Source organism: Mesocricetus auratus, unplaced genomic scaffold (assembly GCF_017639785.1).
Source record: "Mesocricetus auratus isolate SY011 unplaced genomic scaffold, BCM_Maur_2.0 Super-Scaffold_100014, whole genome shotgun sequence".
NCBI classification, from domain to species: domain Eukaryota; kingdom Metazoa; phylum Chordata; class Mammalia; order Rodentia; family Cricetidae; genus Mesocricetus; species Mesocricetus auratus.
This window is the reverse complement of record NW_024429197.1, coordinates 14,989,629-15,017,506: the sequence shown is the minus strand read 5'-3', so window position 1 is coordinate 15,017,506 and position 27,878 is coordinate 14,989,629. Positions and strand designations below refer to the sequence as shown.

The 27,878-nt window shown below is 45.0% G+C and overlaps 1 protein-coding gene across 3 annotated transcripts in view; it reads left to right on the top strand.

The window, feature by feature from the left end:
- Csmd2 (CUB and Sushi multiple domains 2) overlaps positions 1 to 27,878 on the top strand; it is a 558,343-nt gene that overhangs the window by 55,414 nt on the left and 475,051 nt on the right. For all 3 annotated transcript variants that reach the window (XM_040756596.1, XM_040756595.1, XM_040756597.1), the window contains exon 2: positions 9,179 to 9,395. In XM_040756596.1, coding sequence (XP_040612530.1) covers positions 9,179 to 9,395 — 217 coding nt within the window. The remainder of the gene's footprint in view (positions 1 to 9,178; positions 9,396 to 27,878) is intronic.

The window sequence follows — 27,878 nt, the reverse complement described above, 5'->3', positions numbered from 1 at the left end:
GTAGACACTGCAGAGGGGGGTACGCCAGGCAAAGGACCTAGAACTGTGGAGGCCTGAAAGGACCTGGGAGTTCAGTAAGGAATCTGTTTGTGATGTATAGAAACACATGAGGCATGGTGAAGAGAGTTAAGTGCTAGCCACCAGCGTCCCTGATGCAGAGGCGTTCTTGGTCCTTTCTTCAGGGGTTATTGAAGAGCCAATGATGCTGCTGGACCCAGCCTCTGCCATCTGCATTTTATATGCCCTGCCAAGAAACATCATAGAGATGGGCCAGTGGCCAGTGGTGTACCGGAGGTGTTTAGTGGTGTCCATGTGACCAATGGGACATCTTCGGTCAAGATGATTTATCCAGCATCTGCCGCCACCTCCTGAAATTCCTCTTCAGGCAGGTTCATTAATTGCAAGGCTTTGACAAATCCATATCACCAACCCAGACTGCACTCCCAAGCACCACTCAACAGCCTAATTGCCTTCTGGCCATCTTCGCCTGCATGTCCCACTGGTATCTCCAACTAAATTTGTCCAAAATTGACCTTATCAGTCAATAAATATTTCCAGAATTGAATAGAATTTTCCTGCCAAATGTCTCAAAAGAGCTATCTCCTCAAAAATTATCATTATTTGTAGACAACAAATTGTGTACCTAAAGCACCTAAGGGAATCAATTGAGAAAATTTGAGAATAAAGAACCTGGTTGTATGTGAAGTGAACATGTAAAAAACAAAAAAAATCAATGGACTTTCTGTATATTGGTAATAACAGAGAAATTAGGAAAAATGCTATTTGCTAGAACAACAAAGAGTAGATAAATTTCCTGGGTATAACCATAGTAAGATGGTGTAGGACTTGCATAAAGATTGGTACAAATCTTCCCTCAAGGGTTGGCTTGTATTTACTAATCATTTATTGTGTGCCAAGTATTGTACTGAATGGTTAGCAACATAGCTGGTGTTACCCCGTTTATGTCTGTACAGTTACAAGAGTGGGTGTTGATTTCATTTATTTAAATGTTATTTATTAAGGTTTATCTGAGCATGCATGCATGCATGCACGTGTGTCACAGTGTATATGGAGATCAGAGGTCAGCCTTTGGCGGTCAGTTCTCTCCTTTCACCCTGGCTTCTGAGGATCAAATTCTGGTTTCCAGGTTTGTATGGCAAGCACTTTTATTTTCAAAGTGCTGAAACTAAGTCTTGAAGAATTTATACAAATAGCCCATATGACATTAAGTGGAAAACAGGACATTTGAATCCAAGACTCTTGCTTCTGAATTCTATCCCTGTTACCTGTCCATTAAGCCACCTCCCAAATGACCCATATAGAGTCCAGTGAAGTTGGTGGGCATTTTCTGAATTTTATAATGAGATTCATTCATCTCACTCAATCATTTACTGAAAAACTATGTACTGAGTTTCTGCTACAGCCAGTTATTGGATTGTGTACTAGAGAAACAATCTGAATACAATCTCCAGGAGCCTCTTGATGAAGACAGCCACATACACATGTCATTATATCACCATTGGTGGAAGCAACGGTGTTCAGAATGAGTGATGAACGGGCAACAGGGTACTTGAGGATGCCTTGAGAATTCTGAGCAGGCTTCTGGAGGAGGTAATGAAGCTTTAAGTGCCTGCCGTTAGCTTGTCGAGGAATAGTTTGTGCGCAGAGCTGGGTGGGCAATTAGCATTCATTCATTCAGTCAGTCCCTAGGAGCGTCTGCTAAGGGCCAGGTGTAGGCTTGGGGGCTAGATAAACGGCGGAGAATAAGCAGGGCCCTGCTGTCATGGAGGGGGCACTTTTGGAGACTGAGTGGCCATGCAGATTGTTATGTTACACAGTAAGAGGTGCTGGAATCATTGGTGCAGAAGAGTGACACTTGGATATCACTCATGGTGACCTCTGAAGGTGTGACACTTGCTTGAACTCCTGAGAGACATGAGAGTGTCAGTCAGACTTGCTACTGAAGCAAGAGGTTTGTGGGACGAAGGTCCAGAACTTGCCAGGGTCATGAGGAGGGCGTGCGATGGGCTGTGGGTGCCTCCCCAATGCACAATAGTGTGTTATAGGATGCTGGCCAGGAGAGAGGAGAAAAGGACACAGCCAGGGAAAGACTTTGTATCATCATCGTCATCTGTGCCCTCCCCCCCCTTCTGCACTGGAATGAACAGCTAACAAACAGATTCCTGGTTGAGCAGACTTTGTCATTGTAAATAAAGGAAGAGTGTTAGTGAGAATGAGAGAGATAAGTGCGGCTGCTCATAAAAGCTGAATGTTTTAATCTGCTTGAAGAATCTAAGCAAAACCAAAGTCACACAACCAGGGGAAAAACAATACTGGCAACAAACACGATGGAAGATTAAAAGCTTGATTCTATAGGGTGAATACAAACTGACAAGAAACAGCACGGCCTGATGCAGGAATTGAGTGTGAAAAATTTAGAGCACTTCTATGTCAATTGTAATAAGATTAAAAGGCACATGGGATGCAGAGAGGATTTACATATAATATACATGATATACAAACATGTAAATTACTGGAAAATTATAATGAAAAATGAGCCAAGGATTTCATCAGATAGGTAACTCTCAAGAGGAAGAATTAAAATGATTTAGAAAAGGTGAAGTGTTATATAACGGTGTGTGTCTAAAATGGTGTGTGTCTACAATACTAATTAAGGTAGGGGAATCTTCAGTTCCAAGTCAGCCTGAGCGACATAGGGAGATTCATCTCCATAAAATAAAAAAAGAATGAGAAGAAATAGGAGATGTAGAAGAGGAGAAGGAAAGGGAGAGAGGGATGAGAAAGGAGGAAAAAGAAAAGGCAAGAAGGGTTGGAGAGATGACTTAGTGGGTATTATCATTTATAACACATGTGTGCAGACTTAAGTTCAAATCCATTGCACTCATGTAAAAAGTCAGGCATGGCTATATATGAGTCCCTAACCCCAGTATGATTGGAGGTAGAGATAAGAAGAGCTTGCCAGTCACAGGCCTAGCTCCAGGTTCAGGGAGAGACCCTGCTTCAAATGATTGACATAGAAAATGAACAGAATGCTGATGCCTCTGGCTTCCCACATTGGTTCATAGGCATGTACAATTGTGTACAAACACCATACAAATAACACACTCATATGTGTGTGCACGTGCATGCATACACTCAAAGAAAAAAATAGATACAGATTCTGAGTCAATCAAAATGAAACCTTCTCTGTAAGACAATTCACAATGTTGGTGAAGATGCCTCGAGACAGGCATTTGTAGACACTGCTGTGAGAATGTTAATTTGGTACACAAACTTTAGAAGATATTTTGGCAGCCTAGTCTCAAAGCCTCAGGTATGTTCATCCTCTTTGACACAGTAACCTGAATGTTTGAAGGTTTATTATAGAGAAATCATCTAAAAACAAGTAAATTAAAGAAAAAAAACCCAGTTCTCTGAGCTTCTTCTTGAGTCGTGGCTTTATAGGGTAACTGTATTAACCAGAGCCCCAGGGCATGGAGGACCATTGTGGTTACTGGAAAAGAGAAGATGCAAGGGGCCTTCGTGGTTTTGCCATCCCCTTCCCCAGACATGAAAGGGCATCTGGCCATGTGAGCCCTGGCTTCCACTTCACCAGCATCTCTGGCTGCAGCAGGTGCACTGGACTTTGACTTTCTCAACTCACTGACATCCGTTCGGTTTCAGGGAAACTTCCAAATGAACCCACTTTCAGCCCTTTCTAACCATGCCCAACGGGGCCCGCTGCAGAGGTCAGTCAGCCTGTCTTTACAGTACCCCAGCAGATAGCAAAGCTAGGTGCAGTGACTGTGTATACGGACTTCCATTCTGGGCCTTTAGCCATGGAAACCCATTTTCCACCACACTGACTGGCACCCTGTCACCTTGCTCTGGTCCAGGTTGTATTTATAAACAGGATTAAAAAACAAACAGAACCAGAAGCTATTTAGATGGTTGACAATAGAATGGTTGAGTAAATTCTAGAATAACCATACATTGGGACATTGGGTATCCTTTTAAAATGCAGTTATGAGCTGTTTCAGCATCTGGGGGGAAAAGAAATTCATGTTGTGTTTACTGAATTGTTACAAAAGAAAACCAAGTAAAGACCTGAATGGCCATACACAGAGGAATGGCAGAATACATCGAGTTACATCCATGCCAGGCAATATTGTACATTTATTTAAAAAATAAGTTAGAGCTGTAGCTCTACTGACCCGGAAGGTGTCCCCTATGTATTGTTAAGTTGGAAAGCAAGTTGCAGAGAAATGAGCTAACCCACAGTCTCGTTTTCAAAATAAAATCATAAAATCTCTTCCGGAATGTGTCCATATGAGAGAGGAAGAGGTGCGGGCAGGGGTGGGGATGGGTGGGCCATCATCCTGGATGCTGACCTGGGTAACAGGTTGGTGCTTAGGAGAGGGAATACAGGGCATCCTTCTAGCTCAGCCTGGAGAGCATGACACTCCTAGAGGAACGAGGCTGTAAATTAACTTATTTATATCTGAGGCTCTATGGGTATTATAAGTAGACACTGACTTTTGTAATCTAAGGTTGAAGAATGGTTTACTATAGAACCCTCCAAAGGATATGCATGGTATTTTCTAAATAACTTCAACGATGCGTGGAAGAATCTAGAAAATGAAAATATTAATAGCATTGCCTCTGAAAGGAATGTGAGATTAAAATCATCTCATCCTTTTAAACTTGACTGTATTTTCCAAGTGCTCTACAAAGAGCAAAATGTATGTTATTATTTCGCATACAGTGGCTTTGCACCTTCTCGCCAGCCAGTCCTGCCTCTGCCTGGAACAGCCTAGCCTCTGTTGCACCTTGCTTAACCCTTCCTGCTCACCTTTTCTGTAACTGATCTATCTTCTCCGAAAATGCATTGAATTCTGGTCACTGGGGATGCGCCAGGGTCAGTACTGAGCTCTCATGCTACAGGACCTTACTTTCAGAGGGACCACTTATCTATCAAACTGAGTGACCTCATCCAAGATCCTCATCATCGTCTCCTGGTGGTATCCTCCACTTTCTGTCACCTTCTCTAAGAACTGCCCTCTGGGTCTCTTCCTTCATTGTCTCTGTCTTCTGTCTCTGTCTCTTTCACCTTTCTTGTCCCATTCCATAGGTTACATGGGAAGTGTACCCAGGGTCCATGTTCTGAGTTCCTCTGCTTCTCTTTGTAGTAGGAAAGATCATTGCTAGATTCCAAGTCAGTGTTTCCAGGCTTGGGCAGATCTGAGCTGGGGCAACCATCCTGGTAGTGAGGATGTTGGCAATGTTGGTGTAAATGGTTATACTAGACATGAACAAGGTCGGATCTTAAGCTGAAGCCTCTATATTTCAGAAACACTGTACGTATTCCTAAAGGAGTACTGTTAAAGCACTGCTTCCATGGGTGGACGGAGACTCTGTCTAATCCATGATCAAGGCCCTATGACGGGTCACAGGATTGGTTTAGACGAATGAATCAATCAGTGACTTAGTGCAGTGACATCACCGGCTTTCATCAGGCTTTCAGGGGCCCGAGGTGAAGCAGTCTTGGTGCCTGTGGAAGAAAGTGGGTGCTCAGGAAGGAGCACTTGGGTCCTTTGGAAAGCTGTAAATTAGAAACTTTACTTCATTATTCTTACGGTTGGGTGGCTTCATTTGTGAGCTTGTTTATACCCTGTCCAGGTTCACATGCAGTGTTTGTTCTGTTTGCTGTTATTAGTAATCAGTGCTCTTTCATACTGAAGGTATTACTTTTCAACACAATGCTTGTATGCCTTTTGATTTTGTCTACTTTACACAATACACACTCTCCTGTTTCTCTCTCTCACATACACATTTACACACACACATGCACACTCACACACACTGATGCACATTGACACATACACTCACACATGCACACACATCTTCACTTACACGTATACACTCACTCTTATACAAAATAGTTAATCTTACAGTATCTTCCAGGAAATTAGAAAAACATATAACAGTTTTGTTTTGTTTTTTTTAACACTTTATTTAACCCTTTTACTTTGATATGTCATCTGAGTTTGGAAGATAATTCTTCCCTGAAATAGTTAATTATTTTGTTCTCCAAAAATAATTTTTTCTGTTTTCATTGATTTAAAAAATGTATCCTTATGTCGGTTTTTGTGTGTATTAGCTGTATCTGTTCACTGAAGCCCCCTTCCTCACACAGTTTCCACATATCATTCACAACAATTGGGTATCCTTTGTTATGAAATTACTAATTTTTTTACCCGTTAAAAGACAATACATTGTCTAAATAACCCATTTTTTTCCAGTTACATTTAAGTATCATTTCCCCAGAGTTAAAACATGTCCTTGGGCTTTTGATGAGCATTGTATCAGGTGGATAAATTAACTTTTCAATAACTTTTGAAAGGTTAATATTATAAATTAACCTTTCAGTGGTTAGGCTTTTCCACTCAAGGCTACATCATTTCTCTCCAATTATTCTGAATTCTTAAAAATCCCCCTGTAACAGTTCTTTCCATAAAGTGCTTACAGGTTTGTCTCCCTCCCTCCCTCCCTCCCTCCCTCCCTCCCTCCCTCCCTCCATCCCTCCATCCCTCCCTCTCTCCTTCTCTCTGTCCCTCTCTCACTCTCTCCCTTTGTTTCATGACACTGAGGGTAGACCCTAGGTGGCCTCAGTATCATGATCTATGCCCCTAATCTGCCTCCACATTTCTCACTATGTTTATTTCCGTGTATACTACACAGTCTGCAGTTGCCATTAAAGGAGGTTCAGCCCCCTGCTTTCATCTGTGACTGGCATACCCGAACCTTATTGACTTTTGGAGCGTTTGCATTGGGTTACGTGGCTGAAATTTCTTCTTAGTTCTAATAGCTTTGCAATCGATTCTTCTGGACTTCCTAGACATATTAACATACCATCTGCCAGCCATCTCTTTGCATCCTCTTTCCCATTTCTTTCTCTGGTGTTGCGTGCTGAGCATTTCCTAGGGAGGAGGCTGACATCTCTGTATCATTTTTTGATCCCTCTCAGATGTTTCACCTAAAGTACAATGTAAAGGGCTGTTGAATGGAAAGGTGGTGTTCTTCTGCCTTGTTCTGAATGCTTATTTTAATCAGAGTTACATGCCTAATTTTATTAAATGCCTCTTTAGCATTTATTCAGAAACCCTTAACCTTCCCCCCTTAATGGAATTCTTTGTATTAAGAGATTTCTTAATATTAAGGCCATTTTAAAGATTAAGTGTCCTTTGTCAGTTAATCTCTAAAGTGGTTTTAAAAAATTAGTGTTGAATCAACTTATCAGCACCATCATAGAGGAAGTGTCCCACCTAGGTAAAGTCCCAACACTGAGTAATGGTCGCTGTGGCCCAGTCTTTAATTCCCCTCTGCTCTAAATCTGCCTCTGTAAGTGAAGATATTAATAGTGTCTAACATGTGTGGCTGTTGTGAGTGTTAAGTCAATAAAGGCAGAGGTCTTAGAATTGTCTAGACAAACACTGCCCTACTACCATCTGAGAACTGACTGTGTGCCTGCCTGCTACTGAGCTGGCAGGATTTAAAGATTTCAGCCCACATGCTCCCTGCTCTTAGGCTTACAGCCTCACACATCCATGTGAAAGCGTGGAAGTATGCTGTTACACCAAATGCTGGCAGACGGGAAAGATGGCATAGCCTGGGCACATTCCTAGATCATGTGGCTGGGTGGTGAGAAAATGTAGGTATACAGGACTGAGGGAGGCAGGGCTTCCAATGGGAAGCTGGAGTGTAGGAAGGGAGAGCTTTCAAAGTGCCAAACCCTGTGGAGACCCCCCCACACACACACTCTGTAAACATTAGTTTTCTTTCCTTGTTGAAGAACTGTGAGAGTGAGGAACCACTGCATGTTGGATGCGGTGATGATGGGGATGACTCGGCCCTACTTGAGAAGAGAAGAGAAGTCATAAGGACCAGAGCACATGGATGGGTAGTTGGGAAGAGCTTGGTATAGGAGGATGGGAGTGAGATAGACAATGATGCTGGCCATGGGCTGTGAAGAGAGGAAGGTATCACTTCCAGTCTTATTTAGATGTTGTGATGGGGACACCATCCCATCCCCTAAGTGAAGGAGCAGCAGGCAAGGGAAGAGTGGGTGTGCACTGTGTAGCTGTATGTCATCAGTGTGTAAATGGGATGTCCTCTCAACTAGACAAAGAGGCTCCATCATTGAGCTTGGGAAAGAAGTGGAACATTCGGGAGAGGAAGAGGGTACAGCAGAGTGGGAGGAACCCACAGAATGGCTGCTCTAGGGAGGTCCTCCTATAGCAGCAGCACCAATAGTACTGGAGAAGCAGGTAGAAATGCCACCTCTCCACGCCCTCCCACCCTCCTGCTTACCTTCCATTGAAAGATCTGTTCCAGCCAGATCTATGGCTAGCAAGCACAAGGTGAAGCCTGAGCTTCAGCAGTAGTGTGAGGGGCTCGGAGAGATCAGTGAGCAGGAAGATAGGTTGCATATCCCCAGCGCATCTGGTCTGTGACCTTGCTGTGCCTGCTCTCAGGTGGACATGTAAGACAGTAAGGCAGACCCGATGGCCATGACAAAGGATGGGGGAACAGTCGGTGGTCCCAATTGGCTATGGGAGGGGTGAGAGAGACAGGTGGCAGGAGGAGTGGCATGGAGCTGTGCTTATGAAAGTCTGGAGCACATTTGAGATTGGAAGCCCCCAGTGGAGAAGGGACAAGACATGTGCAAGAAATGTCCTTAAAGGCCCAGGAAGTGTGGAACTCCAATGGTCCCATTTAGGTAGAAGAGGAAGGATGGCGGCATGGGGTAGACACATTGGTGGCTTGTATTTTCTAGGGAGACTAAGGGTGAAGCAACAAAGGAGGTTGGAGATGGTTCCCTGGCTTGGGTGGGAGATCTAGGATATAGCCTGGTTGTGGTTGTGCCTGCCTTTAAACTATGAACATCAGCGTTCAGTTTATTGAGCTGTCCTGAGGCTTCAATATAATGGAACACAATGTACCTCCCACCCCTGGGGACAGGTTGCACCCATCTTCCCTCCTGTCAGTCAAGCTCAGGGCTGCCCATGGGAGGCACTTGGAAAAGTGACTGATGGTTCTTTGACACAGTGCTTCTACCTCTTGGGAACTTCTTGGAGTTCTTATGGCCACACTGAACCGCTTCCTTTTTCTCTTCCAGGCCAGAACTGCACATTCCAACTGCAAGGTCCCAATGGGACAGTGGAGAGCCCAGGGTTCCCTTATGGCTACCCCAATTATGCCAACTGCACATGGACCATCACCGCAGAGGACCAGCACAGGATCCAGCTCGTGTTCCAGTCCTTTGCCCTGGAAGAGGACTTTGATGTCCTGTCAGTGTTTGACGGCCCACCCCAGGCAGAGAACCTTCGCACAAGGTACCATCCTCCCTACTCCCTGTTGCAAGCAGGTGGGCCCTGAGCTGAGCTTGGAGAAAAGAGGGTCTCTGCTTTACTATTTAAGTTTCTATTAGCATCTAGTAATTACAAATAATAATGTATATAATGCATTCTGAGTATAATGGCTCTTTTGCCCCACTCCTACTCCCACTGACCACTTTACGTCTTCCAATTAGTTTCCCTTCTACGTTTGTATATCTTAAGTTTTTTCTGATGTGTATGAGCAAAAGACTTAAATTAGGGTTACTTACTGGGACATGGGTGAGCCTTATTTACAGGAACATGGACTCCTTACCAGTGTCTACACCACTGAAGAAAGTGCATCTTTCTTACCTCCAGCAGTCTGCCTAAAAATCCTCAGGAAGGGACTGAGACCCATGGTCCCTCCCCTCCCTGGAAGTCTCCTGCAGGGCATTGACTTCCTTTTTGGGGCCCTTCCTCAATCTCTGCTTGTTGTTTTTGTTATAAGGTTTTGCTATTGTAGCTCAGTACCTCAAGCTTGTAATCTTCTTCCCTCGGTCTCCTGAGTATTGGGGCTATAGGCAGGCACCACCATGCCCAGCTCCTGCTTTCTTTAAGGCTCCCAATTCCTTTCTCTTACTTTGAAGGATCTAATAGACAAGGCCGTGTCAGACACCAGAGAAAACTGAGTAGAAGACAGAAGGAGCGATAGAGAAATTCCAGTCTTTTCATTGAAATTGATTTTGCCAGTACAAGTACATCTCTGTCTGTCTGTCTGTCTGTCTGATAGATCTTCCCCATATAGAGAAATGCTTATATTTTCATCTGGCCCCAAGTCCTGTGGGGCTGAAGATTGCTAGTGATAGATGGTGCTGTGCCATGCATCATGGTTCTGGAATCATGGAGACTTGATAAAATTGACCTTGCATTTGGTACCTTGATTGTGGGAATAGAACTGAGACTTTGGGATGGCTCTCATCCTTTCTAATGCTAACACGTCTGGTGGAAGCTAAAACCACAGAGAGGTTGAGGTGCCTGACAGTTGTGTGACAGAGTTGCCTCCTAAGACAAGGAGGTGGCAGAGGACGAGGGGATGTAGGCCTCTATAGGAATGGCAGAATTCTGGGCAGAAAGCCCCAGCACAAGCCTATGCTTCATTGGCCTGGCAACCTGCCACTCTCCATCACAAGCCTTGTCCCGCCTTCTCACTTAGACTTCCAAGCTTCTCAGGGAGCTGAAGGGTTTCAAGTTCCAGGTGGGGGTGCGGTAGGGAGTGTCTTGGGTGAGCATACCTGTTTCAGGCTTACCCTCCAAGCTGGCTTGAGGATGCTTCTAGAATATGTCACACCTCATATGCAGGGCAGTCCCCCAGCCAGTGAGTGTAGGAAGCCTGCAACAGAGGTAGGGTAGTTTCTTCTGGGCATGATAGGGTTTTATCCATCTTACCATGGTATTGCACAGGGTATGGCATACAGGTGATATTTGATGAAACCTTATTAAAGGGATTTAAGTCCTCTTTCAGTCATTCAACAGGCATTCCTTGAATCTCTCTTTTATGTTAGTGCTGGCCTGAGGGCTGGGGAACATAGCAGTCAGCGGAACAAAGCCACTGTCACCATGGAGTTTACATGCTCCTGTGGAGCTGTCATGGGCTAGCTCTTCAGTGGATGCTGTGCAGGCAAAGAAGCACAAGGGTAGCTGAAGAGGTCGGGGTGGGTGTGGGGGGCACTGAACAGTCACTGCAGCTGTCCTGTGTGGGCATCTAGGGAAGGTTTCCAGGCCACAGGCACAGGTGGTACTGAGGCCTTTGGGAGGGTGTGCCCATCCTGCTCTGGTTACCTGGCTCTGCTTGTCCTTTGGTAGGTTACTCCTATGCAGTGTCCCCACCTCTCACATTCGTGATGTTCACATATGTTCATTTCAGAAGAAGCCAGAGTCCCACACATCAGCTAAGAAGGAAGTATTGGAAGGATCCCACTGCCCCTGAGCTCCCGCGGTAGCATGGGAGCTCACACATTGGAACACAGCAGGAGGAAAATGAAGCCAGACAACATGGGTGTGTACAGCCACTCTGGGAGGGGTAGGGAGGTGTTTCTTGTAGGTGATGACTCTCAGGTCTCTCTGAATCTTCTTTCTGTTACAGCTTGCTGGTTTTCTTACTCACAAATCAGTTGTCTTTGTGTGTGTTGAAGAAATCAGTTGTTGTCATATAAGGGCCTAGGACTGTGCTCATCTGCCTTCATGGCGACTGGGACTGCCTCTCCATTGTCACAGGCTCCCATGTGCTTTCCATCCCTTCAGTCTTGACAGGCGTTTTCCTGTTTTATTCGTCTTTTAAAACCTCCAGTGCTGGGACTATCAATTTTATTCTTTCTCCATTATCTAACATATTGATTTCTGCTTTTATCTTTATCCATTCCTTTCTTCCACTTACCTTAGGCTGGTGTTGCTCTTTGAGGGTTTCATGAATTGAATTAGTCCCATTATTTCTTGTTGGATAATAAAAGCATTAAGAGGCATTTTTCCCCTAAGTGCAACTTTGACCATATTCTGTAAATTTTGATGGGTAGCTGTGTTTTCTCAAAGAGTTTCTAATTGCAGTTTTGTTCTTTCCTTGACTCGAGAGGCTTGTCCTCAAAGTTTCAAGTATTATTTGTTTATTCTCTTAAAACTGATAATCTAGTTTTATTGCATTATGATTGGATTGTGCCTTTCAACTATGGAGGATTGTTGATTACCCCGCCCCCTTCCTTTCAAGATCATATTTTATAAATGTTCTACAGGTATTGGAAAAAATCAAATATTCCGTATTGAAGGGTGAAAATTCACATTATTAATCCTGTGGGGCTTTTCTAATTTCCTATTTATTGTTTAATTGATAGTCATCAAGGTGAGCAATAGACTGGTCTCAGGCTTGCATTGTTCTTGTCTGTTGTCATTATTGCTATTTATAAGTTTTAGCTTCATGTGTTTGATGCAGTGTCTTCCCCATATGCATATTTTTATTTTTACGTGTGTGTGTGTGTGTGTGTGTGTGTGTGTGTGTGTGTGTGTGTGGTGCACACATGTGTATGTAGGTTCTCCTGCATGCAAAAAGTTCAGAGAAGTACATCAGGTATTTCACTCTGGTGTTCTCTGTCCCATTCATTTGAGCCCAGGTCTCTCATTGCATCTAGGATTCTATGGCAGCCAGCAAGTCCCAGAGACCTTCCTGTCTCCACTCCCCTACAGCACTGAGGTTACCGGCTTATGTATACCCATGTTCAGCCAGCCCAGTGCTACGAATTCAAACTCAGGTCCCATGTTTGCACAGCAAGTTACTGAGCCATCTCAATATTTTTAGTGACTTATATTCACTATTTAAAGTGTGTGTGTGTGTGTGTGTGTGTGTGTGTGTGTGTACAGGCATGCATGTGTGCTTTCATGCATACATGGTGAGTGTGGGTGCCCTTGGAGGCCAGAAGAAGGCATCAGATCTCTTGGATTCAATGTTACAGGCACATGTGAGTTGCCTAACATGGATGCTGAGAACTGAACTTGGTCCTCTGCAAGATCAATATGGTTTAGCCACTGAGCCATCTCTCCAACTTCCGACAAACATTTTTGAATTTAATCTTCACAGTGAATTTTTTCTTTTCCCAATATAAAAACAGTAATCCTTATTCAATGATTTCTTTTGCCTTTAATTTTACTTAGATACTATTATTGCCATCTTTTTTTTTCCTTTTTGGGATTGCACTTATTGGGGCAGTCTTCACCGGTTCCTCTATTATAGTATGTCTATGGCATTGTTTTAGGGACAGCTCTTATCCCTTAAGCATCACCAGGTTTCGAGGAGTTGCTAACAGGATCCACATTCTCTGGCAGCAGAGTCCCGTCCACTCGCCTTCTGGGGTGTAATTGATGGGCTTACTCATCTCTGGTGTTTAATGCTTTCTATTTTTGAGCCATGTTGCTGTCACTTCTTTTTTCCTGTCTTCAAGTGCAAAATTTCTTTACTTTCCCCCATGCTTTTCACTCTGCTCGTGGTTAAAGTGACTTCCTTGAGCGTATTTTAAGCTGCAGCTCTCTGTCAACATCCTGCTAACCTTTTCCTTAATGGAGTCTGGCTGGCTGTGCGGGTGTCATCTAGAGGAAGCTCCTGAGTGCTGCAGAGCATTGTGTTACAGCAGAGCATGGGGATCAAGGTCTCTTCTTCGTCTCCAGTGTTGATGTGTTTCTTTTACCCCCCACCCCCGGGTCACTTCCACGAGGGCTGTGAAACCAGGTGGAGTGGGAGTCTCATTGTTGCCTTGATGCTCCATCTTGAACTGAACAACTAGCAGGTTTTTACTCTTTTGATGCCATTGTGAATAGAATCGATCCTTCTGATTTTAGTTTTGCTAATCCATAGAAACGCGGTTGACTTCGTCGTATTGATTTGCGTGCTCTATAACCTTACTGAATTCTCTCCTGCTCCACACAGTTCTGTGTACATCTCTGAATGAGAACAATTTGGCCACCACCTTTGTAGTTTGGATAACCCTGCTTTCTATTTTGCCTGGAAGCACTGGTCAGAAGCCCCAGTGAAGTGATGAGAGTGGCATCCTTGTCTTTGTCTTGGTGACAGAGGGAAAGTATGTAGTTTCCCACCATGTAAGCTGTAGTTATATTGCAGATATTCTTCAGACAAAGATTTTTTTCTTTTATTTAAATTAGAAACAAGCTTGCTTCACATGTCAATCCAAGCTCCCTCTCCCTCCCCTCCTCCCCAGTTCCCTACCAAACCTCCCAACCCCCGACCCAATCTCTACTCCTCTCCCCAGGGAGGGTGAGGCCCTCCATGGGTGATCTCCAAAGTCTGTCATATCATCCTGGGAAGGGCCTAGGCCCTCCCCCATGTGTCAAGGCTGAAAGTGCATCCTTCGTCCATTCCTGTGCCAGGGACAAATACTGATCTACTACCCGAGGCCCCATAGATTGCCAAGGCCTCCTCACTGATACCCAAATTTAGTGGGTCTTAATGAGTTCCATGCTGGCTTCTCAGCCATCAGTCTGGGGTCCATGAACTCCTCCTAGTTCAGGTCAGCTGTTTCTGTGGGTTTCTCCAGTTTTGTCTTGACCTCTTTGCTCATCACTCCCCCCTCTCTGCAACTGGGTTCACACTGTTTAGCTGTGAGTGTCTGCTTCTGCTTCCATCAGCCACTGGATGAAGGCTCTAGGATGGCATATAAAGTAGTCCTCAACCTCATTATTGGGGAAGGGCTTTTAAGGTAGCCTCTCCACTAGTTTGCCAATTGGTGTCATCTTTGTAGATCTCTGGAAATCACACTAGTGCCAGATCTCTCCTCAAACTTATAATGACTCCCTCTATTATGGTATCTCTCATCCTGTTCTCCTCTGTTCTTCCCCCCTGGACTCAACCTTCCTGCTCCCCCTTGTCCTCCAGATTTGCAAATGTTTTATTAAGTATTTTTGCATCAATGTTCATGAGGTATATTGGTCTGAAGTTCTCTTTCTTAGCTGTGTCTGTGTGTGTCTTGGGTATCAAGGTTATTGAAACCTCGTAAAAAGAGTTTGGCAATGACCCTTCTGCTTCTATTGCATGGAATACATAGAGGAGAATTGGTATTAGATGTTCTTTGAATTTCTGGTAGACTTCTGCATTGGGGCCATCTGGCCAGACAAGGATTTTAAGCAGAGGACTTTGGCATAATTTGGATTCTATATGAGACATACACGATAAGGGATATGCTCAGGAGACTGTCTGGCCAGGCCTAGAACTGTGGTAGCCTGCATCAGAATAATAGGAAGAAGAGATGGGATGGATTTTTATGTTATGAGAAATAGTTGTCCCAAGGGTCACTAGTAGCTTTCTGTGGACTTGGAGGGAATAAAGGAGAGTAAGTAGAGGATGACTCAGCAATGTCTAGTTCAGAGACAGAAAATAGGTCTCATGAGCCTGCAGCAAATTCCAGTCCACAGGAAAAGGTGCATTGCATGCATACATGTTACATAGACATGCATATCATATACCATGGTTATGATATAATGTGTATGCATACAATGTACAATGAACATGCTTTTTATGTCTGCACTATCAGACACGTGCATCTAATAGGAATGTGTGATGTGACATGGGAAATGTGAGTATAGGACAATATGCCCTACCATCTTGGCCAGGGTGTGACTGGCCAGCATGTTTGTACACTAATGTTTTTCTTCACTCATACAGTAGAGCAGGTGAGACATTTCTTGTGACATTATCCTGTGATAAGATAAGTTCTTTGTAAGATAAAACTTATCTTTGTAAGATAAGTTCACAGTAAGACAGGCCTGGATTTTATAGTGTGTGTGTGTGTGTGTGTGTGTGTGTGTGTGTGTGTGTGTGTGTACATGTATAAATACACATACACACATACTTACATGTATATATTGTAGTGCTAGGGATTGAATCCAGGGCCTCACACATGCTAAGCAAGCACTCTACCCCACCCTCTCAAGTCTCATTTCCAGCCCCCAGTCCCTGTTTTTCTGTTTTTATTAGTGGTGTGACGTCATGCACGTTTGACTTCTCCGAGCCTTATCTGTGAGGTGGAGGTGACTCTCTCACCCTCAGGGTTGTTACATGTCAGCCTTCTGCTGCAGATCCCTATGTGCTCCAGAAATGCTGCTTGCATCCTTGCTGCCCTAAGAACTCAGGCATTTCTGACAGGCTTTGGCTTTGTCGTGACACTTCATCTGGGCTTTCCCATCAGACTTCTCCATCAGGGAATGGCAGGCACTGTAAAGAGACACTGGGAAAAGCGCTTTGCTCAAGGTGTATGATGTGCAGCAAGCTTATGCACACAACATATATGCAGATCATGTAACATGCACAGGTATGCCATGTGTACATATGTAAAGAAGCATTAGATGTGTGGGGTGTGTCACATGTCCTTCTAATGTGCATGATATGTATATAAAGTGTGTATGCTATGCATGTATGTAATGTATCAGTGTGTTCTGAACCCCATAATGCTCCTCCTTCCCTTCCCTTCCCATGCCGATGGTGGAGTGGAACCACCAAGAGGCTTGCAGCAGGTTTCTCTCCACCCGCATCACTCGCAGCCCTGTTTATTGCCTACACCTTAGCAGGCAGGCACTATGCAGTGGCTGCTCTCCCTGCATTGCTGACGCACCCCTCCCTTCTCTGAGTCCCTCCAACACCCCGATCAGTAGTCAACTTCCAACCCTTCAAACCCACCTTTCTGTAGTTACTCACTCCCGGGGTGGGGTATGGGCCATGGTTTAACTCCCAACTGGACTCTAAGCGCCTTGAGGCAGACTTAAGCCTCTCAGCAGATTCTGCTGTGTCAGAGCCATGCAGGGAACTATACTCTCACCCTGCAAGTGGAGGCCCTGGAAGCTGCTTTCACACTGCCCTCAGTGTCCCCATCTATAAAATGGGCCTATCATATCTATCTTAACTTCTCCATGGTGGGCAGTGAGCATTAAATAAAACCATGTGTGTATATTGTCTTGAGTTATACTAGATATGAGTAAAAGTAATATTTGCAGAAAAAACCTACAAAATGCAAGTGTAAATTTCCAAGTTGTAAGAAAGAGTAGTGGCTCTTGACTAGAGGCAATCTAGATGTTCACAGAACCTCTGACAATGCTTGGAGATTTTTTGTGTGTGAATGTGGCAGTACCTGGGATTGAACCCAGGACCTCAGGCATGTGAGGTAAGCACTCTACCACTGTGCTACAGTTCTGCCCCTCCTAGACATTTATGATGGCATGTCTGCAGGATGCCAGTGGCAGCTGACAGGTTGATGTCAAGGATGCTACTGTGATATGCAGGATGCCTGTGCCCAGAGAAGAACTTGGGGTCCAAATACAGTAGCCCTGCAGCCAAGACACCCTGGGGACTCTTGAATGTTCAAGGACCTCAGCTTCAGCCTTGCTTGTGTTCAGTCTTATTTTCTGCCCGTGACTTTGGGCAAACAAATCAACCTATCTGAGCCTCAATTTCCCCTTCTGCAAAATGGAGCTTTCTCAATGACACCACACTGGCAGCCACACCTGGCATCATTGACAGAGAGGTGCCAGTAGGCGCCACGCGCCGTGTGCAGCTTGCACTGTATGAAGACACCATTCATCTCCCCATGCCTGCCTCTCTCCAGCAGGAGTTCAGAGCATCTCCTTGCAAGATCTCACATTTCATCTAGTGCTATTCACAAGCAGCCACATCCTGGGGTGCCAGAAGGCAGCGTCTGGCTGCTTGGAATTAAATTTACAATAGAAGCTGATCAGATTCTTCTCATAATGGATCAGGGTGGGAGAATGGGGTAGGGAACGGTCCTGAAGGCTGGAGAGCCTGTAGGAGTTTGGAAATTAGCAAGAAAAGAACAAAGTGCCTTCCAGATAATGCAGTGTCAGCCCTGCCTGGATGAATTACTGAAACAATCCCCACGTTCTCTGCTTTTGTACAATTAGATGGCCTTTCAGAGCTGGCAAACATCCCATTGAACTGCAGTTTAATGTGGAATGAAGTTTGCTAATGGAGCACAAGCCAACATAATCTATGGAGGCTCTGCTAATAAACTGCATCTCTGTGAGGCGGAGGGTTTATAGGGTGCTGGTGATGACTGCCCCAGTTAAGCACATCTAAGCATCCCTTAATTTAGGCATTTGGTCTCCTGTTATGGGAAGTGCTACAACTCGTTCGCTCAGTTACTGGCAGTAGACGTTCTGTCATCAGCCTAAGGTGGAATAGAGTCGCAGTCATTTGGAGCTGGTTTCGGATTTCACTCAACTGGCATTCGACACCTGTTTGGAAGTTGTAATGATCCACAAACTTGCCAGATTTACTGTCTCCTTATGAATATGAATGGCAGCAGATGCCCCCCTATAGGACCTTCCCCATGGATTCCGTGGTGTGCTTTGCACATCAACAGGGCTGTCCTTGGCAAGTCCTCTCCCAGGAGTCCTTTTGGAATGTGCTTTTTGTGGACAGGAGGTGGCTGAGAGGACCCCTGGGGGTGAGGAAGAAATATTCTGATAGGAGTAAGACAGAGAGGACACTGGCAAAGGACAAGAAGTTATGTGACACAGAACAGCCATTGTGTGCCTGCCAGTGTGCTGGACTCATTCGATGACTCATTCACTGTCATGGTTTGACGTTTATTGGATGCCTACCAGGAGAGCCAGGTGTTGGAGACATAACAGTTAACAAGACAGCTTCTTCCTTCAAGGAGCTTCCAGAATCTTGAGGGAGCCAGGTGACGAATCAGGCAGACGGTTGACAATGCTGAGAGCTGAGCTAGGAAGCTGCCCTGATCTGGAAGTGGGGGACCTCTTCCGATGCTGGGGGCCTGAGATGCTCTCCTTCTAACTGTCCCCTTACTTGGTCACCTTTCATCTTCCACATCTCCACTCGGTTGTCATGTGTTACTTCCCTTGCTGCTGTGATAGAAGGTCAGATGCAAACAACCTAAAAGGTTGCATGGTATATTTTGGCTCAGGACTTCAGAGGCATGATTCTGTTATAGTGGGGATAGTGTGGCAGAGTGCAGCAAGCCACATCATAGTACAGGAGAGTATAGGAAGAGGCTAGGGCAGGATATACAATAGAGGACACATGCCCAGTGAGCTACTTCCTAGGACCCACCTCCTAAGAATGCTAGCATACTATTAATCTGTCAATCAATTCATCTATTTATCAGGCCCAATCCCTCAAGGTTCAATCACTTCCCCAAAGTCTATTATTACCTGTGACCACACTCTTAGTATGTAAGACTAGGGGAAACATTTGATGCCTCAAGATTCAGTGGCTTCCCCAAAGCTCTTTAGTTTACAGCCAGACTCTGTAGGCAAATTTTTCTGTCCCAGCAGCCAGGTCTCAAATAACCACATAAAAACTTCTTATAAATTATGAAAAATTGACCAATAGCTTAGTCTTGCTCCTAACTAGCTCATATAACTAAAAATTAACCCTTATTTTTATTGATTTATGTTCAACCACATAGCTTTTACCTCTATCCCATTTTGTGTGTCTGGTTTCTCTGTCCTCCTTCTTAGCAGGATTCTCTCTTCACCAAAACTCCTGTCTGCCTGTTGGCTGTTTAGCTTTTTGTTAAACCAATCATAGTGACATATCTTCAAACAGTATAAAAGAATATTCCACAATAAGACTCAGTACATGAGACCATGGAAGACATTTCACAGTTAAACTATAACAGATTCTTGCTTGTACACACTTCCTCCTGACTTGGAAGATACCCACTCAGGTGACCATGTAGCCATCTTTCCAGGCTTTATACGTGTGTGGTGTTTGTCCTGTAAGCTCTGTGATTCCAGAGCCCTTTCTTTTCCCTCCACTGTAGCTCCAGGGTCTACTGCAGAGCCTGGCATACAACAGGTGCTCAACAAACAGCTACTGAGTGAATGAGTGTGTGAACACTTTCAGGAGGAAGGGATTGCAATAGGTCTCAGAGGGAGACATGGGGAAGGTAAGCTATGATGACAAGCTCAGGCAGAAGCAAGAGAGGCAAGATGCGGAATGACTGACAGTGGGCTGATGCATTGTGGATGCAGCACTGCTGTGAAGTTGAAAGGGTCCAGATCTCGCGGGACTATGTATGCATTATGGGGAGTTTGACACATCCTCAGAGAAGTAGGGGACACACAGAAAGGTTTTCAACTGGCACTCTTCATGCTACCTGTTAGTCAACAACACACAGCTGCAGGGTTTAGAATCCCAGGTCTCTGCATTGCCAAGAGGCCAGAGAATAAGTGGACTGTGCTCTCCAGAGCCCCAAACCAGCCTTTTTTCCCCACCAGAGCTATTGACCATTCCACTGGATCTACGGCACACATTTAATTTCTTTAAAGAAAAGAAACCTCACCTCGCTTCCTTTTAAGCAGTTCCTTCAAATAGTAAAAGCAATAAGTACCCATCACTTCAGAAAAGTCAAACAGTATACAAAGAAAACACAGCCCCAGTGTCTCCATCCCGAGCCCTTGTCCCAGCCTGCTCCCTGGAGGTAGCCACTGCTAACAGTTTGGTGGGTATCCAATTTCTTCTTAAATAAAGATTCATTAACTGCCCATGAGGCTTATTGGGACATCCATCAGCTCTTTAAAAATTGTTCTGATGAATTAAGTGTAAACTAATTAGAAACATGGATTCAATTACCCTCGAAACACACAAGGGTTTAATAATTAATAGGAAGAGGGCTTGAGGCCAAAGACATTATGGATTTTTCTCAAACCCCCAACATTGCAAAAGTAAATATGTTTGATTTACCCTAAATGCTTAAAAATTTATACCCAGAGGGAAATGTGTTTCTGGGAGCTGTGTCTTTCCTCAGGAGAGTTACCTATGATGAATGAAGAGTCATTGTGGGAGTAAAGAAGCCACACTCTGTGGGGTCTGGCTGGCTCGAGCTTTGGGAGGCAGGGTGGTGGTTGGTGGTTTGGGGCTACTGTAGTCTACTTCCTTGATAACCAGGAAAAGTTTGGAAAGAAATGGATGCCTGCTGAGGTCCTCTAAAGGAATAACACCCCAAGTTGAGTACCAAGTGAGTAAGGATAGATCAAGAAGACAATTATAAGGGATAGATTTCTCTGTGTATCCTTTGACCTGGGATTGCCCATTTAGATGGACTAGAGGAGAGTCAGACATGGGATTGGAGTAAATATTTCTCTCTAGTGTCAGGGGCTTTATGAGCTCTCTCTCTCTCCATTATTCTTCCCAGAAGTGGGAATTATGGCTTCCATTTTTTATCTCTGAGCCTGTGCAGTTGTTTTGACTCCCATCTTCCAACTCTTAGAACTGCCTGATACCCAATTTCACACAGGTTGACTGATAGGAGTTTGAGGGAGGAGTCCACCAGGGTTGGAATCTGGCACTCAATTGCTGTGATCCAGGGATACCATGTGCTCCTAGTAGGTCTGGGCAGACATGGTAGAGCGGGGAGGTGTCAGCAGGTGATGTACAGAGACAGGTGGGCAGCAGAACTGGGATCCTGGGAAGTTTTTCCATTCACAGCAGGGCCTCACAGTTATTGTGACAAAGGCTCACCTTGCTCATTGTGCAGCAGTCAAAATTTAAGGCACTGTGGAATTCTAGATCCTGGTTTAAGAGGTGGTTCTGTCTCTTCCTGTCCTCACCACTGGACCCACCCATGGTTTAGCCACGGTCACAGATTCAGCATCACTCAAGAGTGAAGCTGACTACTCCTGTATACTCACCTGTCTCTCTCTTGCTATCCCACTCTTGCTGAGATCATACAGTGGCCTTTTCTTTACTCTCAATTCCTACTTCCTGAACATTTGAGGGCAACAAAAGCCATTATTCATAGGCCCCTGATAACCCAGAGGTGTTGTCTTCAGGATCTAGATGGGTTAGAGCCTGCATTTCATTCCAACATTCCCTATTTTGGTTTGCAGAAATAGTACCTATAGACACAGCTGAGACTTTAGTTCTTTGTTCTCTTAGAATTTAAGTAAATAGAAAAGAACACCACATCCCATTTGTGTGAGCAAAGAACCAAAGTATTATAGACTTAAGTGATCTGGGTTATAGTGTGTAAGGATAAGCTGTGGTAAGAACCATTATGAGATCTGGGTTCCATCTTCTCCTGGCCAGTGCTTTACTTGAGACCTTGGTGGTGGTGGTGACATACTGATTATTTTGTTGTTTTAAGATAGGATCTCAGACAGCCAAGGCTGACCCTGAACTCTCTATATAGCTAAAGAGGACCTCTAGCTTGTGATCTTCCTGCACCTACCTCCTGAGTGCTGGGATTATAATCATGTGTTATCATATCACGTGGTGCCATGAATTGAACTCAGGGCTTCATCCATGCAAGGCAAGCACTTCTCTACCAACTGAGCTATGTCCTAGACTCATTTTAATCCTGTCCCTTCACAAGGCTAGCTCCATTTTCCTGACATACGAAATGAAGACTCAGGTCTAAGGGAACCCCACAGTTTATCTTACGACTGAGTGATGCCCTCGATGTGTGTGGAAGGGCCAGAAAGCGCCGCTGACTTTATTATTTCTGTCCTATTCAGGTGTTGCACTTAACTCCCCACAAGGCCACCATTTGTCTTTGGTGTTGGGGTTGGTTTTCTCCTGGCACATTAAGCATCATGGCAGAGAAGGCTAACTGCCCACCATCCACCTTACCGCTCCTCTGCCATGTCGATTTGTTGGTGGGAAACAGTTGCCTGCTCAGCTAGGTAGAACCATGCGAGTCTGGCCAGCAGGCAGAAGTTATATGCTCCCTGTCCAGGCCTGGCCCAGAAAGGATCTCCTTCTATCTCCATTCCTGAGTCAGGAATTGGAAGAGCTGGGTCCCTAGGTGGCTCCTTGAAGTAGAGCCAACTGCATCCCAACAGCTGCTCCTGGCTGACAGGCTTTTAAACAAGGGAGAAATACCCTTGTCCAGGTTCCCCTTGCACCACACCCAGTGCTTTCTTAGCTGTTTAAGCTCTAAGATGCATTTATAAGTTTATTTTAGAGCTCACAGGCAGGCAAGGACCCAGAGCCCCTTGGACCATACGCTTTGTTGGTGGGCTGACCTTGGACCTTGTTTGCTATGGAGAGATGAAACTAGAAGCTGGCCTCTCCTTTAGGCTAAGCCATACGCCATTAAACAGTAAGGTGTGATGTTAAGCAATTCTATATTGTCCCTCCCTCCCTTTCTCCCTCCCTCCCTCTCTCTCCCTCCCTCCCTCCCTCTCTCCCTTTCTCCCTTTCTCCCTTTCTCCCTCCCTCCTTCCCTGTTTCTTTTGTGATGCTGGGGGTTAAACTCAAGGCCTTGCACATGCAAGGCAAGTACTCTATCACCAAGTCACATCCACAGCCTTATTTTACTGTCTATTTAGAGATAGGGCCCCCTGAAATTACCCAGGCTGGCTCTGGACTCACTCTGTAGCCCAGACAGCTCTTTAAAGTATAATTAATTCTCTTTCTCAAACCTCATGAATAATTTGGATTACAGTTGTGTGACATTAGACCCTGTTGTGGCCCTGACTTTTGGTGGCTGTTTCTTGACCTCATGGTACAGTCCTTGTAACTCCTACCCCCATCCCATCCCTGTAACAGGCAGGACATAGACTAGGTGGGGAAGAAGGAAGGTTTATAACAGCATCTAGAGTGAACATCCTTGCGCTGCCTCCTACTAACAGCGTGGCTTTGAGAAGGCCTTTTCTCTCTGAGCATCAGATTCTACACCCACATGCTGGGGCTCTGTCTTTGTTGTTGTTTTTTAACAACTTTGATACAGCCTAGAGTCATCTGAGGAGATTCTCAACCGAGGACTTACCTAGATCAGACTGAGTTGTGGTCATGTCTATTGGGGATTGTCTTGATTATTGATTGATGTAGTAGGGACCAGCCCACTGTGGGTGGCACCATCCCCAGGCAGGTGGTCCTGACCTATGTAAGAAAACTAGCTGGCCTGAGAGCCAACAACTAGCATTTTCTATGCTTCCTGCTGTACTTCACTGGCTGTGAAGTGAGTTCTTTGGTTGGAGGCAATGCTGGTATAATAGCAAGCAGCCCTGCCTTGAATTTCTGCCTCAAGTTCCTCCCTTAACTTCCCACTAATGAAAAACTGCAACCTGAAATTGTAAGCTCGATAAGCCTTTTTCTCCCTTATATTGCTGTTGGTCAGAGTGTTTTTGTTTGTTTGTTTGTTTGTTTAAATCTCAGCAACAGGCTGAATGAAACCAGGACAGGCTCCTATAGTACTGACCTCGTAGACAGATTTTGAAGACAGAGTAAATGCTCTCCTATGATATTATCATCATGTCCAAAGGTCCATCTCTTCTACCCTGCCTCACCTTGGTTATACCCAACACTCGGGAGGCAGAGGCAGGTGGATCTCTGTGAGTTCGAGACCAGCCTGGTCTACAAGAGCTAGTTCCAGGATAGCCTCCAAAGTCACAGACAAACCCTGTCTCAAACAAACAAACAAACAAACAAACAAACAAACAAACAAACAAGTAAACTTCTGTAGCTGGACTGTAGCTGGAGAGGTAACTTAGATGGTAAAGGCACTTACTGGTAAGCCAGATGACCTGAGTTCCATTCCCAGGACCTACATGGTGGGAGGAGGGAATCAATCTGGGAAAGCTGTCTTCTGACGTCCACATGTGCATGGTGGTACCCATGCACCTCCCCCTGCCCACACACACAACACAGAGCTAAGTAAATAAAGTCGACAAATTTTAAGAGATAAAGTTTTAGTTAAAACATATGGCAGGGGTAATGTTTGTTAGGTTTTCCAATAAAAGTTACTCCATCCCCACACTGTGCTCCAGTTACTCCATCCCCACACTGTGCTCCAGTTACTCCATCCCCACACTGTGTAGTACAGTTACTCCATCCCACACTGTGTAGTACAGTTACTCCATCCCACACTGTGTAGTACAGTTACTCCATCCCCACACTGTGTAGTACAGTTACTCCATCCCCACACTGTGTAGTACAGTTACTCCATCCCCACACTGTGTAGTATAGTTACTCCATGCCCACACTGTGTAGTACAGTTACTCCATCCCCACACTGTGTAGTACAGTTACTCCATCCCCACACTGTGTAGTACAGTTACTCCATCCCCACACTGTGTGCTCCAGTTACTCCATCCCCACACTGTGTGCTCCAGTTACTCCATCCCCACACTGTGTGCTACAGTTACTCCATCCCCACACTGTGTAGTACAGTTACTCCATCCCCACATTGTGTAGTACAGTTACTCCATCCCCACACTGTGTAGTACAGTTACTCCATCCCCACACTGTGTGCTCCAGTTACTCCATCCCCACACTGTGTAGTACAGTTACTCCATCCCCACACTTTGTGCCGTGGAAGAAAGTGCTGTTGGCTATAGATAGCTCACACGTAAGACATGGGTGACTGTTCTCTTTTGCTGAGAGTAGAGTCTTCTCACGTTATGTGGGGTTCTCTTGCCTGAGGATTTATATATTCTATTCCATGTGTTCATTTTTGTGTGTGTTTGTGCCTGTGCACTTGTGCATTTGGGTGTGCATGCGTGTGTATGTGCTTTTGTACAGATGTCAGAGGTCAACATCAGATGTATTTCTGCAGGGGTCATCCATCTTGCTTTTGAAACAGGATCTCTCAATGTGACCAGCAAATCACTGAGTAAGAAAGGCTGGCTAGCTACCCAGTGCCTCTCTCTACCTAGTGTGTGCCATCATGCCTGTGTGTTTACTTATGTGCTGGGATGGAACATTGATTTTCCATGTTTGGCACACCCACCAGGGACGTTGACTGAGTCATCCCCTAAGGCCCCATTTGTGGATCTGTTTAATCATTCATTCATATCATTGTGGACCATGAATGTTTATTGTATCTTTTGGATTGTGGGCCAGTACTGCTCACATGTGTTTCCTTGGAAGCTATTTCATGGGCTCCTGTGTCTCTGATACTCCCAGACGTTATTCTTTATATTGCTCTGCTGTCAGGGAGTGCTGTACTTCCCATCTTCCTTCACCCTCTGCATTTGTCCTGTGCATTTCCTATTCCAGCTCTCTCTCTCTCTCTCTCTCTCTCTCTCTCTCTCTCTCTCTCTCTGTTTTATTTGTTTTTTTAAAGACAGGGTTCTCTCTGTAGCTTTGGAGTCTGTCCTGGGACTCACTCTGTAGACCAGGCTATCCTCAAACTCACAGAGATCTTCCTGCTTCTATTTCCTGAGTGCTGGGATTAAAGGTGTGCCCACCACTGCCCAGCTTGAGCTTCAAATTCTTTTGTTGATGAATGCACTAGAAATGGGGTCTGGGTTCTAGGTGTATGTGTGACCATTGGGATGTCACCGTTTTTTTAGGTTGTCTCTGCTGGAAAGGCGGGGGAATGTATGAGCACAGTATGCCATATTTAGAACATGTATCTCTAGTCCCACATGTAGACATCAGTGTTCCTATGAAGCACAGAACACACTCAGACTGAATTCAATCACATATGGATCATGACACGTCTCTCTTAGTCTGTAACCTACCCAGACAGAGGGAGAAGAGGCTCTGCCCACTAGGCGGCTGCCCATTCATTGAGCAGGAATGGGTAATTGAGAAGTGTTAGTCCGTACTCTCATGGGACATGGCTTTATAGCCTAGAGACCAGGCTTGCCTGCAACTCTTTCAGCCTTTCCTCTCACAGCCATTGAAGCTTCCCAAAGTCATTTAGCAGTTATCCCTTCTCCTTCAGTGATGTTGTCTGACTGATGCATCTGTTCTTTGCCACTGCCTGTATTCCAACCTGACATCCCAGGACTTCCTCGATGATTTGTTTTTAGAATTATGAACACAGGGCTTCAATCTCAGTGCAGTGAAGTTCCATCAGTTTTAAGAAATGCGTGCTTCTGGGTGTCCACCATGTAAGTGTATACAGAACAGTTTTATCCCTGAATTATATACAGGGAGAGGGGGTGACTTTTTCCCTTGGGAGATTCCCTTCTGGTATTGTTTTCCAGGCACCATTAACCTTTCCCTGAAGCCAGAGGCTCCTAGAGGCTAGCCTGGCTGGCCATTGAGCCCCAGAGACAGGGTTCCACCTGTCTCTACCTTCTGGTTTCTCTTATTCTAAGGATGTACCCCCATGCCTGGCTTTTTAAAATGTAGGTCCTAGAGATCCAAATCAGGTCTTAGGTGATTTGTCCCCATCCTTCTCTGTTACCCTTTGCTTACTTCGTCTCAGACAGCCCTCCTCTAACGCGCATGCTCTCAGACAGCCCTCCTCTAACGCGCATGCTCCAGTCCCCAGTCTTGGTAAGTGTCCTCCATCCCTGGTGGGCACTTCATTGAGATACTCTCAACAAACGCCCAATGCTTCAAGAGCCTCCTGGATGATTTTCACATGTTTGGCATGTTACACACATACTCATAGCTGTACATTTTTCTCTGTAGCACAGACCACCATCTGCTGCTGTAGTTTTCATGCTTACTGTCTGTCTCCATGGATTGGAATGTAAGTTTCATGTGGCTGGAGTTTGTTCTTTCTAGTTTCTCCAGTAGTCAAACCAGGCAAACAGTAGCTGCTCATTAGGTTGTGGAATGAATAATATGGCCACTTTTCATTCATCTCAGCAATATAAATGATGTGCCATTCAGTGCACCGAGTTATATATAGCATCCACGCGGTAGGGTTTTCATCCTCAAGTTGTTCATATAATCCAGTGGGCTCCTAGCATTGTCTGGGACTCTGTGTGGAGGGCTTAAATACAGTGCCTCCCACAGGGCAGGGCCTTTCTGCACCAACTGGAAATTTGCTCTGCAGGGTCTGGAGCCCAGCCAGCCTGAACTGTCTCAAAGACCCTCTTCTCTGGGAGGATGCTATACTTTCCCCTGGAATCTGACTTTCCAGCCACAGGCTGCCCTTCCACTTCTTAGACACTGTTATTTCTTCCCATACCTCAACTTACTTCTGTCTTACACACACACACACACACACACACACACACACACACACACCCCTAACTGATGTGTCACGTCCTCCAAAAACACTCA